Genomic DNA, 19,703 nt, shown 5'->3' on the forward strand with positions numbered 1-19,703 from the left:
CATTTACACTCTGTTTACTGTATTACGCACTATATCATAGGTAAAAAGAGGCAGGAAGCTCCAGAGCTGATCCTTCAGAAATTGGGATATAGCTAGCCAATAGAAAATTTACTACTGTAATTATGTCAGGTGTTCCTACCACAGCTCAAGGTCATGGTCACTCATGGTGCAAACTACAAGAATGTTTTTCTTAGGCCAGGGTCACAGGAGCGTAGATTCTCTCCTCGGATCGATTATGACAATGACACTCCAATCATACTTTGATCCGAATTTATTCAGAGTGTCAGCTTAGTGTGATCCCATTCTCTCAGATGAGAAAATTGTAGTACAGGTGAGGAGAAGCTGGAGAACAAAATTTCTCCATCTTCTCCATTGTGTGCGTCGTCAGAAATGAGACAGCACGCAGATGTCATCCGACTGCAGTCCAATGTTTTCCAAGCACCCATAGACTTGAATGAGTGGGTGCTATCCGATTTGCATTGAAAATCGTAGCATGCTGCAATTTTTTTCTTATGTCAAATCGGTTTAAAAAAAACGCTGTTCCGCACTGCCCTATAAAATAACATTGGTCCAGGTACTATGCGATATCACTTGTCCGATGTATACGCTCATGCAAGCGAACACTTACGTACATGCACAGGGATCTTGGTGACTACAGTCACTTTATACCGTACAAGGCATAAGTTGTACAGTCCCAAAAAGGCACAGTGTTCATTGTCTTCTCTTACACCTGATGGGCAAATAATCAGGAACAGCAGAACACTAAAATAGTAAAAATTACACAGTTCTGCTTTTAGGCCTGGCAGACAGGTTACATTAGGATGGGTGATGCTTGCTCAAACCTTCCCTGCCAATATGAGTCCAAGGGATGCTACATCCTACAAAGTATGACCTTGGCATTCATTCACATTGTTGTACCATCCTTTTGTATCGCAATGCTCTGTTGCCTCTGGCGTTTTATGTACCGTAATTGCGAGACCACAACCCATTTCCAGAATTACCTCCGACTACCCCTAAGGGCTGTCCCACACGTCCAGATAATTCCGGTACCGGAATAAATCGGTACCGGAGTTATCCATGTCCGTGTGCCTGGGAACTCACGTAGGCCATACGTGCGGTACACGTGTGCCGCCCATATGGCGAGTGGGTACCACACGGAGCGTGTGGTACCCACGCGTGTGGTACCCTGCATCGTGCTGAAGCCGCGATTCATATGTTCCCTGCAGCAGCGTTTGCTGCAGAGAAAATATGAATAATAGTGTTTAAAATAAAGATCTATGTGTCCAGAACTGTGCGCCCCCCCCCCGCTGTTCAGAAAATACTCACCCGCTCCCACGTTGGCTGTCGCTCCTTCCTGGTCTGGCCCCATCTTCTCCTGTATGCGGTCACGTGGGGCCGATCATTTACAGTCATGAATATGTGGCTCCACCTCCCATAGGGGCGGAGCCGACTATTCATGATTGTAAATGAGTGGCCCCACGTGACCGCATACAGTAGGAGGCGCGGGGCAGAGAGGAAGGAGTGACAGCCAAAGAGGGAGCGGGTGAGTATTTTCTGAACAGCGGGGGGGGCGCACAGGGGGTGGGAGGGCGGCGGACACATAGATCTTTATTTTAAACACTATTATTCATATCTTCTCTGCAGCAAACGCTGCTGCAGGGAACATATGAATCGCAGCTTCAGCACCAGATGCTCCTACGTGTGGTACCCAGCATGGTGCGTGTGGTACCCAGTGGGAACATGGGCGGCACACGTGTGCCGCAAGTGTGACACACTGATGTACACAAGAAACGTAGGGGCACACGGACACGGATAATTCCGGTACCGATTGTTTCCGGTACCGGAATTATCTGGACGTGTGGGACAGCCCTAATATGCAGACCATTCATACTTTGAATTTACACAGAGTAAATCCTTTTTTTAATCCTGGTTTAGTCCAAAATTTTTAAATCAGTAAAATGCCATGTCATTTGTCTCTTACTTTCAGCAACATTAAATTGTACAACAATTTTACCTAGAAAATATTGCTTTATTAGGACACCATTTTATGTTCCTCGTACATCGTAGTCTTCCAGATAACCATTATACAAAGGCCAGTTACATTGATCTTCAAGTACCCTTCTGAGTTGAACCCCTTCTGCCTAATATGTGGTGGTGATCTTGTTTATACAATGTGCCAGTCACACTAATACATCACGGTGATGGCGTGGGCACAAGAACAGTTCCAGCAGTATTATGCAGCAGACTCCCTAGTTTAGTGGCCTGGATCTGAGATAACGCTGATTGGGCATTTCACTCCTCTTTTGAAACATCACGTGCAATTTGAATGTTTCAGGAAAAGAAGCATAGATTATTCACCCCATCACAATGTCAGCTCTCACAGTTTTCTGCTTTATGACAGTACTCTTCATAATGATGATGCTCATTTCACTTTACAGGGAGTGGCTGAACTAGTAAAGCAAGTGAAAAGCCTTCCGACAGCAAACTACAACTTGTTAAAGTACATTTGTAGGTAAGATTTGTGTGTACTACATAAAGAGAACTATCATTAATATATATATATATATATATATATATATATAGTATATATGTAAAAATGTGTTTATTATCTAATAAATAATTGATCAGAGTCTGTCAGTAGCATCTACTCTCCCAAGCTGTTTATATGGGCATGTAGTTCATACATAGTTGAATAAAATGACACCTTGCCATCTGTGATCCAATGTTTTATTCCAGAGAAATCCATGTTTTTCTCAATATCTAAATGAGCTGTTAAGATCTAATGGCCGGGATAGATCTCCCTGAGAATCTGCCTCCAGAGATTATTTTAAATGAGAGGAGGAATTGCCAGTGTGAGACAGGTAGGTCAGGAGAGCAGGCTGCCAGTCATTACATGTCATGTGACCACAAGTATGCAAAGCGCATACATCTGGTCACATGAGCGCCCACCCACGTAGTTATCAGTTACATCAGAAACAAAGAAGTAATTCATAAAATTTAACCATTTATGTAGTAAATGTTGGATCTAATTTTGGGGTCTTCATAGATCCTACCAATAAATATATACAGTGGCTCTACCTGTAACATAGGTGCATAATTTATCACATTGTGCTACATTATGGGGCGCAGTACAGAATACCTGCATGGGTTGCTTTTATATAATCTACCTTAAATCATTTTTTTTCACATTTCTATTTTAGGTTTCTGGATGAAGTTCAGTCATACTCGGGGGTAAATAAAATGAGTGTACAGAACCTTGCTACAGTATTCGGTCCCAATATTTTGCGGCCTAAGGTGGAGGATCCCATGACTATAATGGAAGGTAAGTTGGATGTGTACATTTTTGCAGTTCGGTCAATATTCTTTGGTGTTAAATAGATTTGCTAATGGAATTCATCAATGAGAATTTTTTCCCATTATATATGGCATATGCTATTGGGCAAGGGGCTTATGAATTATGCAATTATGGCATTTATGAGACGCTATGAATGGGGTTTTCTCATCAGGAAAGAGAGGCAGTGAAGATCCAAGATTGTTTTCGTACTTTGAATAACACTGCACTTATTTTATCTCTGTAAGGATCCTGTCGTAGTGACAGTTTCTCTTTAATGGGATAAAATATGCTTGCTTATACAGAATAGGTGATAGCAATGTTATAGCAGATGTCTCCTGCCTCAAGAATCTAGTAGGACAGGGTGGTCTCGCGATCATTCACACATCTGATGCATGATCTCACCTGTCTGGCTGGTTGATGGTGTGAAGCATGATCCCCCCAGGATAAAGAGCTACACGACTACCATAACAATGACATCATGTTACAATTTTAGATTGTGTGAATAAATGAGATCATGTTCCATACATCTAATTAAGCAATCAATATTTTCTCTATATCATATCTGGTGTAATATCCCCTGTCATCACAATAATCAGGTCTACAGAACACATACAAAATACAGCACTAAGTCTGGGGGATTAAAACGAAAAGCAAAACTGAACATTCTTTACCATCATTCCTGAATTATTCACTGAAAGTGTCAGCTTCCCCAGCAAGTGGAAAACTCATAGTCGATATGTAATGACTATTCCACAAGAGAGGAGAATTGTAGATGTTAGAAGTTGATAAGCAAATTAGAAAGCATCAATCACTCTAGAAACCTTTAGCGCTTTTTTTTATTTCCTTCTCTTTACATTTAAGAAAACATGAAGTTCACACAGGGCGTTTTTGCTGCTTTTTTTTTAATGCTAATTTCCAGCTGCATTTCACAGTACCAGCTATGTCTATGAGATTTCAGAAATCTCCTGCACACAAATTGTTGTTTTGTTATCATCAGTATTTTGTGCTTTGCTTGTTTTTTTGGACATAAAGAGTGTCACTTCTTTCAGCCTTTTTTCCAGCATTTGTCACCCATTGAATTGAATGGAAAAAAAACATGAAAAATGCACCAACACCGCACCAAGAATGCTGCCAAAAACCGCAGAAAAACCTGTGTTTTTACTGTAGCTTCTTTCCTGCCAAGCACTCAGGTTTTGCTGCAGAAAAAAATGCAGCATTTCATTTAAAGGGAATCTGTCAGCATGTTTTTGCAATGTAATCTGAAGTCAGCAGGAGATAGAGGCTGAAACACAGAATTTAAGGATGTGTCACTTGTCAAAGTATGTTGTGCTGTTGTTTACTAACTGAAGGTTTTATCACTAAGATTAACATAGTCCTGCAACTAAGCACCTCTCTGTTTATGGACTCTGTACATGGAGAACCTGCTGTGGGTGGGGTTAGCTTTCTCAGATCTGCTTCATTATAAGGTTATGTGCACACGTATTTTTGAGGTTGGCGTATTTTTCCGCAGCACAGGTAAAAGGCACTGCGTTTTACCTGCTTATTAACTACAGAATTACCGCGGATTTTATGCGGAATTTGTGCGGATTCCACCTGCGGATTCCTATTATGGAGCAGGTGTAAACCGCAGCGGAATCCACACAAAGAATTGACATTCTGCAGAATGTAAAAAGCTGCGTTTCCGTGTGTTTTTTTCCGCAGCATGTGCACGGCGGTTTCTGTTTTCCATAGGTTTACATGGGTACTGTAAACTCATGGAAAACTGCTGCACACCCGCAGCTGCAGATCCCCTGTGGATCTGCAGCAAAATCCGCAACGTGTGCACATAGCCTTAATCTAAAAGCTATGATCTTGTCAGAATGGCTGCACCTAGTAATCTACGTGATCTATTATTGGATTCTGCTTCTCTATGCCTACGTCAGGCTGCTCTCAGATGAGAAAGCAAAAACCTGCTGACAGGTTCCCTTTAAACACACCGTATAAAGCTGGAATTACGCTAATGTATAGCATCTGATGCCATATGCTAATGACACTCGGCTCCAGCACTGCTGTGAGCGTGAGCCGAGTGTCAGTACTCTGTGCTCCGAGCCTCTCGCATCAGAGAATCGCAGCACACGTGAGGAGCACTCGGCTGTGTTATATGCCCATGCAACCCCTGCATAAGCCAGACAACTTCCTCTTAGGGTATGTTTCCACGTTCAGGAAACGCTGCGTTTTTGACGCTGCGTTTTTCCGCAGCGTCAAAAACACAGCGTCCAGATGTTACAGCATAGTGGATGGGATTTCATGAAATCCAGACTCCACTATGCGTTTAAAAACGCACGCGTTTTTGCCGCGAAAACGCATGCATGGTGCGTTTTTTCTAAACGCAGCATTTTGCTACTATGAGCAAAACACGCAGGTACACCGCAGGTGACCTGCCAGTGACCTCAGGTGCAGTTTTGGTCAGGATTTTACCTGCATAAAATCCTGACCAAAGCCTGAAGCAAAACTGAATGTGGAAACATACCCTTAGGGCTGTCCCACACGTCCAGATAATTCCGGTACCGGAAAAAATCGGTACCGGAATTATCCGTGTCCGTGTGCCCCTGCGTTTCTGGTGAACATCAGTGTGGCACATGTGCGGCACTCTTGTGCCGCCCGTGTGCCCACTGGGTACCACACGCACCGTGCTGGGTACCACACGTACCAGCATCTGGTGCTGAATCCGCGATTCATTTGTTCCCTGCAGCAGCGTTTGCTGCAGAGAAAATATGAATAATAGTGTTTAAAATAAAGATCTATCTGTCCGCCGCCCTCCCACCCCTTGTGCGCCCCCCCCCGCTGTTCTGAAAATACTCACCCGCTCCCTCGTTGGGTGTCGCTGCTTCCTGGTCTGGCCGCACCTTCTACTGTATGCGGTCACGTGGGGCTGCTCATTTACAGTCATGAATAGGCGGCTCCACCTCCCATAGGGGTGGAGCCGCATATTCATTACTGTAATCGGCGGCCCCACGTGACCGCATACAGGAGAAGATGGGGCCAGACCAGGAAGCAGCGACAGCCAACGAGGGAGCGGGTGAGTATTTTCAGAACAGCGGGGGGGGGGGCGCACAGGGGGTGGGAGGGCGGCGGACAGATAGATCTTTATTTTAAACACTATTATTCATATTTTCTCTGCAGCAAACGCTGCTGCAGGGAACATATGAATCACAGATTCAGCACTAGTGGGGGGGACAGCGCTTACTGTAGCACTGTCCCCTGCACGGCACACGGACTGCAAACGGAGAACGTCCGTGTGCGGTCCGTGTTTTACATTGACTTTAATGGGTCCGTGTAATATGTGTGCTCCCACGAACACTGACATGTCTCCGTGTTTGGCACACGGAGACATGGTCCGCAAAAAATCAATGACATCTGAACAGATGCATTGATTTTAATGGGTCCACGTGTGTCAGTGTCTCCGGTACGTGAGGAAACTGTCACCTCACGTATCGGAGCCACTGACGTGTGAAACCGGCCTTATACAATCATGGCCGAAAATGTTGGCACCCTTAAAATTGTTCCAGAAAATTTCTCCCAGAAAATTATTGCAACTACACATATTTTGTTATACACATGTTTATTTCCTTTCTGTATATGGGAACAACACAAAAAAAAAGAGAAAAAATGGCACCTTTGACTTAATTTCCCACAATAACCCCAAAATAGGCCAGACTAAATTGTTGGCACCCTCAAATTAATATTTAGTTGCACACCCTTTGGAATAAATAGCTGCAATCAGTTGCTTCCTATAACCATCAACAAGCTTCTCACACCTCTCAGCTGGAATTTTGGACCTCTCTTCTTCTGCAAACTGCTCCAGGTCTCTCATATTTGATGGGGGTTTTCTTGCAACATAAATTTTAAGATCTCTTCACAGGTGTTTAATAGGATTTAGATCTGGACTCATTGCTGGCCACGTCAGAACTCTCCAGTGCTTTGTTACCATCCATTTCTGGGTGCTTCTTGAAATACCATATGTTTTGTGTCATTGCCCTACTGAAAGACCCATGACCTAGGACACAAACTCAGCTTTCTGCCACTGGGCACTACATTGCGATCAGGGTTTGTCTTGTCCCCCGGAGAACCGGAGGATTCTCAGGTGGACCCAGGCACTGACACCTGCTGGCATACTGGCCAGCAGCTGCCTAGGGCCCCTCACTGCTCCATGGGCCCCCAGCCAGTGGGCAGCTACTATGGGGGCCCCCGGTACCAGCGGAGCAGCAGCGGGTGACAGGAAGTAGAAGCCCCTGTCCCCGCTGCTAAAGGGAAATGAATATTCACTGCTTCCCACGCCCCCATGGGCATGGAGAGGGGTGAATATTAATTTCACTTTAGCAGCGGGCAGTGTTTGCCGCAGTATGCACATGAGCGCTGTGTCACTTACAAATCCTGAGCCGCAGTCTGCAGCAGCAGGAGCCGAACATGTCATCAGTGACGCCCGCACTGCTCTCTGACTAGCTCTGAGCGGAGCCACGAGCAGGACGTCCTCCCAGCATGACGTCACCACTACTCCCGGCTCCGGCGCTCAGAGCTACTCAGAGAACAGTGCGGGCGTCACTGATAACAGCTGACATGTTCAGCTGCTGCAGACTGCGGCTCAGGATTTGTAAGTAGCACAGTGCTTGTATCCTGATGACTTTTTCTGTTACTCACCACTCTTCCCTGCGGTGGAGCAGCTCTTAAGGCTATGTGCACACGTCAGGATTTCTTGCTGAAATTTCCTGAACAAAACCGGACATTTTCTGCAAGAAATCCGCATTCGTTTTTTTTTCGCGTATTACTCGCATTTTTTGCGCTTTTTTTTTTGCAGATATTTAGCGTTTTTTTCCGGAGGTTCTGGGATGCAATAATATAGTGGGAAATCCGCAAAAATCTGCAAAATTAATGAACATGATGCGTTTTTTTCCACGATACGTTTTTTCCATGGAAAAAAACCCGCAACATATGCACAAAATTTGCGGAATGCATTATAAATGATGGGATGCATATGTATGCGTATTTTAAGCGTTTTTATAGCGAAAAAAAGCGAAAAATCCGGAACGTGTGCACACAGCCTTAATAAGGTTTAAGGTAATATTGACTGGCCACAGCGCAGCCAATCACTGTTAGCTTTGTTTGTGTCATCTCCCCAGCCGTACAGCAAAGCTCAGGTAATAAGCTGTGTTGTCATCTGTAACGCGCGCTCCCCTCCCCCACAGTGTAAGCAGGAGAGGGAGATAAAGGGCTCCCTGCTACAACTGCAAAGGTTGAGCAAGGGCCCCCCTGCCACCCTAAAAGTAAGCATAAATGGGGGCCTTTAGTCTGGGGTGAGAGAGGGGATCCAGCTAAGCTACTTAGGGATGAATGAATGAATTTCACTCCTGACTGACTGCATCCCCTCCCACTATATCACTTCTGACTGCACCCCTTCCCTCTATATCACCCCTGACTGAGCCCCCTCCCTCTATATTACCCCTGACTGCACTCCCTCATCCCTGAATCACCCTGACTGCACCCCCTCCCCCGTATCACCCCTGACACCACCCCCACCCCTGCATCACCCCTGCTGAATCCCCTCACGCCGGAATCACCCTGACTGAGCCCCTCTACCCATGTATTATCATTGACCGCACCCCCTCCTCCTGTATCACCACTAATGAATCCCCTTGCCCCGGACTCATTCTGAGCCCCTCTACCCCTGTATTACCCCTGACTGTAACCCCTCCTCCAGTATCACCCCTGACTGCTCCCCTGCCCCCGTATCACCCCTACTGAATCCCCTCACCCTGGAATCACCCTAACTGAGGCCCTGTATTACCCCAGACTGCACCACCTCCCCTGTATCACCCCTGCTGAATCCCCTCGCCCCAGAATCACCCTGACTGAACCCCTCTACACCTGTATTATCCCTGAATGCACCCCCTCACTCCGGAATCACCCTGACTGAGCCCCTCTACCCCTGTATTACCCCTGACAGCACCCCCTCTTCTTGTATCACCCCTGACTGTGCCACCTCCCCCTGTATCATCCTGATTGAGCCTCTTTCCCCCTGTATTACCTCCGACTGCACCACCTACCCTGGTATCACCCCTGACTGTGTCCACTCCCCAGGTATCACCCCTGACTGACTGTGTCCCCACCTGTATCACCCTGACTGCACCTCCTCCCCCTGTATCACCCTGACTGCGCCACCTCCCCTACATCACGGACTGTACAAGTCCCCCTGTATCACCGACTGAACCACCTCCCCCTGTATCACCCTGTCTGTGCCACCTCCCCCGGAATCATCCTGACTGCGCCACCTCCCCCGGAGTCACCCTGACTGCGCCACCTCACCCTGATTGCGCCACCTCCCCCTGTATCACCCTGACTGCGCCACCTCCCCCTGTATCACCGACTGCACCACCTCACTCTGTATCACCCTGACTGCGCCACCTCCCCCTGTATCACTCTGACTGCGCCACCTCACTCTGATTGCGCCACCTCCCCATGTATCACCCTGACTGCGCCACCTCTCCCTGTATCACCCATGATTGACTGTGTCCCTTCCTCCTGTATCACCTCTGGCAGTGCCACCTCCCTCTGTATCACCCCTGAGCCCCTCTCCCCCTTATCAACCCTGACTGACTGAGCCCCTCTCCCCCTGTATGACCCCTGACTGACTGCGTCCCCTCTCCCTGTATCACCCGATTGATCCCCTCCCCCCCTTTATCAACCCTGACTAAAACTTTTCTTTCCCTGCTACTAACAATATGAGGCCCTTCAAAAAACGTTATGGCCTTATAGGTGGCAGAGAGATTTTTGTAAAAAGTGTATGGGGAGATGTGATCTAAGACCCGCACCACTAGAAGAGGGGGCATTCATATAATGTATTTGCTGCAGAAATCAAACAGCAAATTAACAGCGGAAAGATCCACACACACATTGTGCAGATATTGCTGCATTTACTACTACCGCCGTGGATTTTCTCAGCGTATAGATGAGATGTCATAAAATCCCCTCCTTTACACTAGTGCTATAACACATTTGCCTAGTGGTTAATAAACACCAGGAGACATTTATCATTGAGTTTGAACCAAAATGTTGGCGCCAACCCCTGCCATATCATTAAGACGTGTACTACCTTATGTTATGCCCTGATGTTATATATGATGTTAGTGTGTTATATCGCACAATTGGTGGTCTTGTATTTATTTCTATGTAGCTACATAGTGGGCCCCAAGAATGATTTTCTCTGGTGGGCCCAAGGTGCTCCAGTCCAATGCTGATTACGACCCAACATATTTTGAAAATCTTCAGATTTTATGATGCCTTTCACACAGTCCACAATTTGCTCTCCCAGAAGGATTTTGGAATACTCATGTACATTTTGGCAAACTGCAGTCTCAGTCTCGCTTTTTTATGTCTCTGTGTCAGATGTGTATGTGGGTATGACAAGAGTAGGATATGGTATGCATTGAAACCATGTAAGCACTGCATGCACTGTCCGAGTCCTCATCATAATAGGGAAACTCCACCCAGAGGGACTCTGATCATAACGTCCGGTGTCCTGGCAAACACAAGCATCCCACGGTCCTGTTGCCTAGCCAGAATGGAGATCCTGAGAGGTCTGACAATGCATGTGCACCATGGAGTCAAAAAGTATCACAGTGCTTCATGTCAGTATCACTGAAGTCCAATGTATAAAATTAATCTGTAAAATGTGAAAGAAGTGTGAGGGAAATTCAAATTATTAAAAAATAAGGATAATATTTAATATAAAGGGTGAATGAATGTATGTATCCATTGGCACTGTAAAAAATACTAAAATGGGAATACATATCTATGGTAAAGAAAAGAATGGGAGAAAGAAAGAGCATGAAGTGTTGGTGTGTGAAAGTGAAAACATGACTGTACATAAAGTTAGACTTAATGGGTAAATTGAATAGACAATGACTACTTAATGATGATGCTTAATGCTTTAAGTTTCCGGTCTTGACACTTTGATGTCTTCCTTGGTCTACCAGTATGTTTGCCTTTAACAACCTTCTCATGTTGTTTGTATTTGGTCCAGATTTTAGACACAGCTGACTGTGAACAATCAACATCTTTTGAAACATTGCTTGATGATTTACCCTCCTTTAAGAGTTTGATAATCCTCTCCTTTGTTTCAATTGACATCTTTTATGTTGGAGCCATGATTCATGTCAGTTCACTTGGTGCAACAGATCTCCGAGGTGTGATCACTCCTTTTTAGATGCAGAATAACGAGCAGATCTAATTTGATGCAGGTGTTAGTTTTGGGAATTGAAATTTAGAGGGTGATTCCATAATTTTTTCCCACATAATTGAGTGAGTCCATAATTTTTTCCCTCTGCTTGTTCTAAAAAATTAACCATTACTGAGTTCAACATTTTTTGTTCTTGATTTCTTTTAGTGTTTATTAAAGCCAGAAAGCTGTCATTTGAAATGACTGTAGTTTTGTTCCATGGCTGTGATCTGCTTTTTTTCTACAAGATTAAACAACTGAATGAACATCCTCCACGGCCAGTGATTCCATAATTTTTGCCAGGGGTTGCATCTCTCAATGTTAAAATTAACCTACCCTAAAATGATAGACTGTTCATGTTTTTGTCAGTGGACAAACTTGCAAAATCAGCAAGGGATCAAATACTTATTCCCCCCACTGTATACAGTACCCAAGTCAAAGAGTTTCCTAATATATACAGTACCCCATCCAGAGAGCTCCCTCATATTATATACAGTACTCCAGCCAGAGAGTTCTCTGATATATACAGTATCCCAGCCAGAGAGTTCCCTGATATATACAATACCCCAGCCAGATAGTTTCCTGATACAGTGGGTACGGAGAGTATTCAGACCCCTTTAAATTTTTCACTCTTTGTTTCAGCCATTTGGTAAATTCAAAAAAGTTCATTTTTTTTCTCATTAATATACACTCTGCACCCCATCTTGACTGAAAAACACAGAAATGTAGACATTTTTGTAAATTTATTAAAAAAGAAAAACTGAAATATCACATGGTCATAAGTATTCAGACCCTTTGCTCAGTATTGAGTAGAAGCACCCTTTGGAGCTAGTACAGCCATGGGTCTTCTTGGGAATGATGCAGCAAGTTTTTCACACCTGGATTTGGGGATCCTCTGCCATTCTTCTTTGCAGATCCTCTCCCGTTTCGTCAGGTTGGATGGTGAACATTGGTGGACAGCCATTTTCAGGTCTCTCCAGAGATGCTCAATTGGGTTTAGGTCAGGGCTCTGGCTGGGCAAGTTAAGAATGGTCACAGAGTTGTTCTGAAGCCACTCCTTTGTTATTTTAGGGCAGCCAATCTACAACTATTTACAGGTCACTACCTCTTTCACCAGGAAGTTATGGCTGAGCAATCAATGACTTTAAGCTCAGTTAATCACAGGCAGCATCCAGGCACCAAGCCCTATTATACATGTTATGACCAATATATATATTCCTTTTGTTGTATTTTGCTACATATGGTGTAACCAGATTAATTTTCATTCTTTTGCAGGTACTGTTGTGGTTCAGCAATTGATGGCAGTGATGATAAGTGAACATGAAATACTTTTTCCCAAAGATGGAGATGGCCAAAATCAAATTGGACAAGAATTGAGCAACAATAATAATGAATTACAGAAGAAAATTATTTTAGGTCAAATACAAAACAAAGAGAACAACAACACAAAGGATATAGCAATGAGACGTTGTTCATGGGAGAAATCTGATTCTCCACAAAGATCCAGTGTTGAAAATGGTTCTCCCACTGGACTTTCAGGAAGTAAATCCAATAGTCCAAGGAATAGCATTCACAAACTTGATGTTTCCCGAAGCCCACCACTAATGGTGAAAAAAAATCCTGCATTTAATAAGGGTAGTGGAATTGTCACCAATGGGTCCTTTAGTAGTTCAGTGGAAGTACATGAAAAGCATCACTCATTACCTAACGGTACTTTACAGGCAAGGAGAACCTCATCTCTCAAGAGCTCGGGAACAAAAATGGGTACACACAGTGTACAAAATGGAGCAGTGAAAATGGGAGTGTCCAGTACAGATACTATGAGCAATGCTCTGAACAGTCGGACCACAAGTTGGCTGCCTAATGGGTATGTCACATTGAGAGATAACAAACAGAAAGACTCTACTGGTGAATCAGTCCAACAGCACAGGTTGTCTACATATGATAATGTCCAGCAACAGTTCTCCATGGTGAACTCTGATGACAAACAAAGCATAGACAGTGCAACATGGTCTACATCATCATGTGAAATATCCCTTCCCGAAAACTCCAACTCGTGCCGCTCATCTACAACAACTTGTCCGGAGCAAGACTTTTACACTGGAAATTTTGAAGATCCAGTTTTAGATGGGCCTGTTAATGAGGATATTAACAACCAAGGTGACTTTGAGACCAAATTTGACCGGAGAAGTGCAGGAGGTCGCAGTAGCCGGGCTACTAGTAGCAGTGACAACAGTGAGACTTTTGTAGTGAGTAACTCAAGCAATCACAGTGCACTGCACAGCCTTGTGTCCAGTTTAAAGCAAGAAATGTCAAAACAAAAAATGGAGTATGAGACAAGAATAAAAAGGTATTATTAATATTTTGTATCCTACTTATAAATCAACAGTATTCTTCTAAAAGTGATGCAATACAGCATTCATAGATAGAATATACCTCCATTATATAGGATGTGCATAAAACGATCTTTAACGTGATCGTCCTGTGCACATAGAATAGCTATGTTCTTGGCTGCATGTATTCACAGGGCAAGAAAGATAATATTTAAAGGGCGTCGTCACCCCCCAACTGCCAATTAAACTGCATAAACATTCTTTAAGGAATGTAGCCCAAAGTGTCATCAGTGATGCTCTCTTCAGGAGCTAGGCTAGTCCTTGCGCATTGTGCTCTGTGCACAATGACAGTGCACTCTTATGCCTGCTCAAATCAGTAATAACGAGCTGGCAACAGAGCAGTGTCAGAATACCCGGCGTGCAGAGACCGGTGATGTCACTTGTGGGGGGTAGCGCTGGTCTCTGCTGGTATTCTGACACCGCTCTGGTGCCCGCACATTACTACTGATTGGATCCAGAAACAGTCATTGTACACCTTGCACAATGTGCAGGGACTAGCCAGGCCCCTGAAGCGGGTGTCACTAATGACATTTCATGTCAGGAAGGGGGCCTGGGCTGCAGCTCTGATGATACTTCATTTGCACATCCCAGCATGAACTGGGAATCTCAGATAAAACATGATAAAAAGAAAGAAAAGCCGTTAGATAACATAGTTAGGGAATTTTTAATGGAAGTATATTAGAAAATAGTTTAGATAATGGCACTAAATAGTTAGGGATTAAGAATGAAAATTACTTTGTTTTCGGACCACCCCTTTAAATGTTTATTAGTGTTACTGCCTGCAACTATTCAGTACTGTGGTTCCAGTATGGTCCGCAGTATGATGATGGTTGGTAACAACAATATTAAAATTTGGGAGTCCTCATTGGTTGACACTACTGATGGGCGAGTATACTCATTACTCGAGATTTCCCGAGCATGCTCGGGTGATCTCTGAGTATTTGTGAGTGCTCGGAGATTTAGTTTCTGTCTCTGTAGCTGCATGATTTGCGCCTGTTAGCCAGTCTGAGTACATGTGGGCGTTGCCTGTTTTTTATGAAATCCCCACATGTATTCAAGCTGTCTAGCAGCCGCAAATCATGCAGCTACAGAGACAGAAACTAAATCTCCGAGCACATCCAAATACTTGGAGATCACCTGAGCATGCTCGGGAAATCTCGAGTAACGAGTATAATCGCTCATCAGTAGTTAACACCTTTTAATGGCTATTTGAAAAGATGGTAACAAATCGCAACTTTCGAGACTACACAGGTCTCTTTATCAGACATAGAATAACACAAAATCTGGAAAGTCACATATTTATACACAACAGGACACAGGAATAAGGCGTGATTACTTACCGTATTTGTCAGCTGAACAAGTGTTTGCCCCTATAAATTATAGACAGCTATCTGATCATTCAGCCAGCAGCTATCTCTCCCTACTCTCCCATATACAGGGCCGCTCACTCTCCTGAGCACTCTTGTCTTCTCTATAATAGAGAGCTGCCACCAGAAATCTCGGGGGTCTTATCATTTAGAGAACTAAAGGATCTTCAGTCCTTAATAGGACATGCTGGATCTTTTTCTCTCAACATCATCAGTCAGGGGATCCCATACTTATTAGACTCTGGGTGGAAGCTTTCGATATTGGCAGATTCGGACTTTAGTCTAATGTGTATGGGAGGGCTTAACTCCTATGTAAAGGGTATGGGCACTTTCAGGGTATGTGCACACAATGTCTTTTTAGACTTATGTGAATTACATGAGTTTTTCAGGCAAAAGACGCTTCAGGACATGTCGGCGTCTTTTGTGCTAAAGCTACTTTTTTTGTTTCTTTTCACTCGTCTTATTCAACATCTTTTGAGGACTGTTTTTTAATTAAATTGTATTAAATAAACTAGTGAGCAGCTTCGTTTAACCACTTAGCATCTTTGGAAACCTGAAGCAGTTACAAGAGGCATCCGTTCGTCGCTGTCTACTGCTGGTTAAAATAGACTTGGCTGAAGAGCCAGCAGTAATCAGACGAACAGCACGAGCCTGAGCAAGGTGATGGGACCGATGTCTATGCTCAGCAGCACCAGCAGTGGCCAATGCTGAATGGGAGACCGCCGATGCTGACAAGGCTTGGGATCTACCCTGCGCAGCGGGAGAATCCTGGCGCCTAACAGGATGTGACAGCTTAAAGTGCCTAGGGTACCTTGAACACCAAATACGGCCCTGCCAGGAACCCACCTTTTTGACAAGAAACACATGCGGCTTGGTCTCTAGTTGGCTTTTAAAGTATATTTTTCTCTGAAATGCGTTTCACAGTCAAACATATATGGTGGAAATCAATTAACCACTGTATGGTACATGCTGTCTGTGAATCGGGCAGCATGTATCAGCTGTTAGGTTTCCTTTAAGATCTCAGTGGAATGAAGAAAACCTGCCAAACATTGAATGGAGACCTAAAATCATATTTACTAAAATAATGGCATCTTTACATTTTTAATAGAAGTACACATTAATTTACTCCCCAGATGATGCTATGGGAAACAGCCAAGCTGCTCAGGTGCCCTTTTCCATAAGGAGGCAATAGAATATTTTCAAAGGAACAAGATTGTTAAAAATAATTTTCTGGCGAAATGAAAAGTAGGTTTAGGGGAAGCCAGCACCCTCTGAAGCAATCCCAAATTGGATCTTGTAATAGGGCCCCTTGTTTTCAGTGTATGCCCCTATTTTATGCTGCTCATCTCTAAACTTTACTGTGAAATGTTCAGTATTCAACAATTTTAGACCTGTCAAAATATTAAAGGGAATCTGCCAGCAGGTTTTTGCTTTGTAATTTGAAAGCAGCATTATGTAGGGGTTGAGACCCTAAATTCAGTGATGTATCACTTACTTGGATGTGTGTTGTTTCAATAAAATCAGTTTATCAACAGCAGATTATGACTACAAGACTGGCTGTCTTGGACCGCCTAGTCAACTGCTCTGTGTAAGTCCTCCCACACCACTGATTCGCAATTTTCTTTCAGTGTACACAGTATGCAGCCAATCAGTGATGTGGGCGGGGTTCTACAGGGATCAGCATTTGAGACTGCTTGATGGACAGCAATAGCGATTGTACCAAATGTGAGAGACTTCCAGATGTAAATTTCTAACACTGTGCATGCTTGTGATAAACTATAGTGTTATATTAACTATATTTTACAGCACATTTTGTAATGAATCCATAATCATGCGGAAGCATCATGTCCCCGACATCTCAAGTGTATACAGCTCATATTCACTATTTCATTGATATGTTATTGAAAACATTTTGTTTTTCTTCAGCCTGGAACAGAGAAATATAACTCTGGAGACAGAAGTTGTTTCCTTGCATGAGGAACTGGAACAAGAAAAGAAAAAATACACAATGGTGGAAATTAAAATGAGAAATGCCGAACGTGCAAAAGAGGACGCTGAGAAAAGAAACGATATGTTGCAGAAGGAGATGGAGCAATTTTTCTCAACCTTTGGAGACCTTACAGTTGAACCTCGTAGACCAGAAAGAGGAAACACAATATGGATTCAGTGAAGTGGCCCAAAGTGTGTTGGACAATGAGATGTAGCCGTAGATTTTTATGAGGAGGGTGTGCAGGTGGCTGGTCACCTGAAATTCTTATCACTTGGTACTCTCTAGGGAGGAAGGAGACTACAACTAACCAACATCTTACGCAGTATCCGTCTAATAGAGTCTGGTTTATTATTACATGCTCCATAATGCTACTGTCAAGTGTTACAACTGGATGTGTGTACATAGATTAAAAATACAAAAAAATAAAGTGTTATGTTATAAAAGCAGAATTGTATTCCAAGAATTATAATAATGCAAGTATTGTATTTAAAATGGCAAATTGATATGTTGTTGCAGTCAAGCTTTATATGAAGTCTATATATACCCTTGCACTTACACATAATATAATATTTTTGCGCATTGTGCTACCATCAGCTTATTTTGTATATCAATTGTTGATTCCCATGTTGACAGGGAATAAACAAAGAAAAAATACATAGGATGAGACTTTGTGCATTTGATGTTTGTGCCAACCAACTTGCCTATGACCAAAAGAAAGTGTACAGAATTTTATAAAGCATTACAGCAAAACTAGCCATGCCTGAGTCTTTTTTTTAATAAAATCTCATTCTTGTACGTCTATTAAAAAAAATAGTTTATGACCGGTCATTAATGTTAGGTTGTGTCACACTCTGAATTTAGCGGCCCATTTGGATTTATGCTTCCCCCAAATTACCTATCAGGTAATGAATATAGTAGAAAATTGGTTTTATAACAATATTCTTTAAGGCTTATTATTCCCAACACGTGTTCTCGGCCGCCCACAGCGGCACAGTCTATCACTTCCTTGCAGCTGGTGGGTAGGCACTTCTCCTTTAGTGCTAGTTGTGGTTCAGTAGCTTTGTCCTGCTACTTTGGCACATTAAGGTTTATCAGGGCTTATTCTGAAGTCTACAGTGTTATAACAATGTTTGCGTATAGAAATAAGCCTCTTCCAAAATCATGTCTTGTGAACCTGTGAGCAGTGATTAGGAGAACTGATCTGAAAGTAGGGACTGGTGGGGGCTGGGACTTGTTATCAGCCCTGCAAAATCACAAGTCAGGATTTGACAGGCAGGTGGAGGTGGTTGAGCAGCTAACTCCTTTATAGAAAATAATTGGCTGGACAGAAGTGGTTGGGATCTTAGGAGTTAACCCTCAGCCTGGAATTTAACTACCGCACATAGTCGGCCAGGCAACAAGCTGTACATTGTTTTCATGCTGTCTGACTAACTATATTCATATATATTCAACTATATCTCTATAAAATCAATTTCCATGTCTACATTTTCTTGCCTTTGGGCTTTCTCAAGGTAAGAATAATAAGATAATAAATTCAGCAGTTGCCTACCCACCCCTGCTAGAGAGAAGCTTCACCACTGCTGCTCCTATCAGTGCACGTTACCACTGCAGCCCATCACTGGGCACAGAGGTGATGCTGGTAGTTAATGTAAAGTGAAGAGGTGTCGGTGGAGAAGGGAATGGGGAGCATCAAATAAGTTTATTAATTTCCCCTTTATAGTCCATATACAGTTATGCTGAAAAGTTTACATACCCCGGCAAAATTTCTGCTATCTTGGCCTTTTTTCAGGGAATATGAATGATAACACCAAAACATTTTCTCATCTCATGGATAATGGTTGGGTGAAGCCATTTATTGTCAAACTACTGTATTTTCTCTTTTTAACCCCTTTCTGCCCTCAGATGGAATAGTACCTCCGATGGCAGATCCCCTGTTTGATGCGGGCTCCGGCGGTAAGCCCGCATCAAAGCCGGGTCATGTCAGCTGTTTTGTACAGCTGACAGGTGCCCGCAATAGCGGCGGGTGGAATCACAAACACTGACAGCAGCATTTAACAAGCGCTTCCAGCCATCGGGCCGGAAATGCGCGCACCGCTGACCCCTGTCAAGTGATCGGGGGTCATCGGTGCATTGGCATAACAACCAGAGGTCTCCTGAAGTCCTTTAAAGTTGTTGATGCCAGATTGCTGTGAGCGCCACCCTGTGGTCGGCACTCATAGCAATGCTGTAATTCAGCTACATAGGGCGATCTGAGCATCGCTCCTATGTAGCAGAGCCGATCAGGCTAGACCAGCTTCTAGCCTTCCATGGAGACTATTGAAGCATGGCAAAGGTAAAAAAAATTTTTTTAAAAAAATATGAAAAACAA

The 19,703-nt window shown here is 43.6% G+C and overlaps 1 protein-coding gene across 7 annotated transcripts in view; it reads left to right on the forward strand.

Moving 5' to 3' along the window:
- The window catches only part of ARHGAP24 (Rho GTPase activating protein 24), a 1,388,018-nt gene extending 1,369,935 nt beyond the window's left edge, over positions 1 to 18,083 (forward strand). For all 7 annotated transcript variants that reach the window (XM_077275809.1, XM_077275810.1, XM_077275813.1 and 4 more), the window contains 4 exons: positions 2,439 to 2,512; positions 3,201 to 3,322; positions 12,861 to 13,935; positions 17,272 to 18,083. In XM_077275809.1, the coding sequence (XP_077131924.1) occupies positions 2,439 to 2,512; positions 3,201 to 3,322; positions 12,861 to 13,935; positions 17,272 to 17,515 (1,515 nt within the window). In that variant the 3' untranslated portion in view covers positions 17,516 to 18,083. The remainder of the gene's footprint in view (positions 1 to 2,438; positions 2,513 to 3,200; positions 3,323 to 12,860; positions 13,936 to 17,271) is intronic.
- Positions 18,084 to 19,703: the final 1,620 nt, after the last annotated feature.

This window comes from Ranitomeya variabilis, chromosome 1 (assembly GCF_051348905.1).
Source record: "Ranitomeya variabilis isolate aRanVar5 chromosome 1, aRanVar5.hap1, whole genome shotgun sequence".
NCBI classification, from domain to species: domain Eukaryota; kingdom Metazoa; phylum Chordata; class Amphibia; order Anura; family Dendrobatidae; genus Ranitomeya; species Ranitomeya variabilis.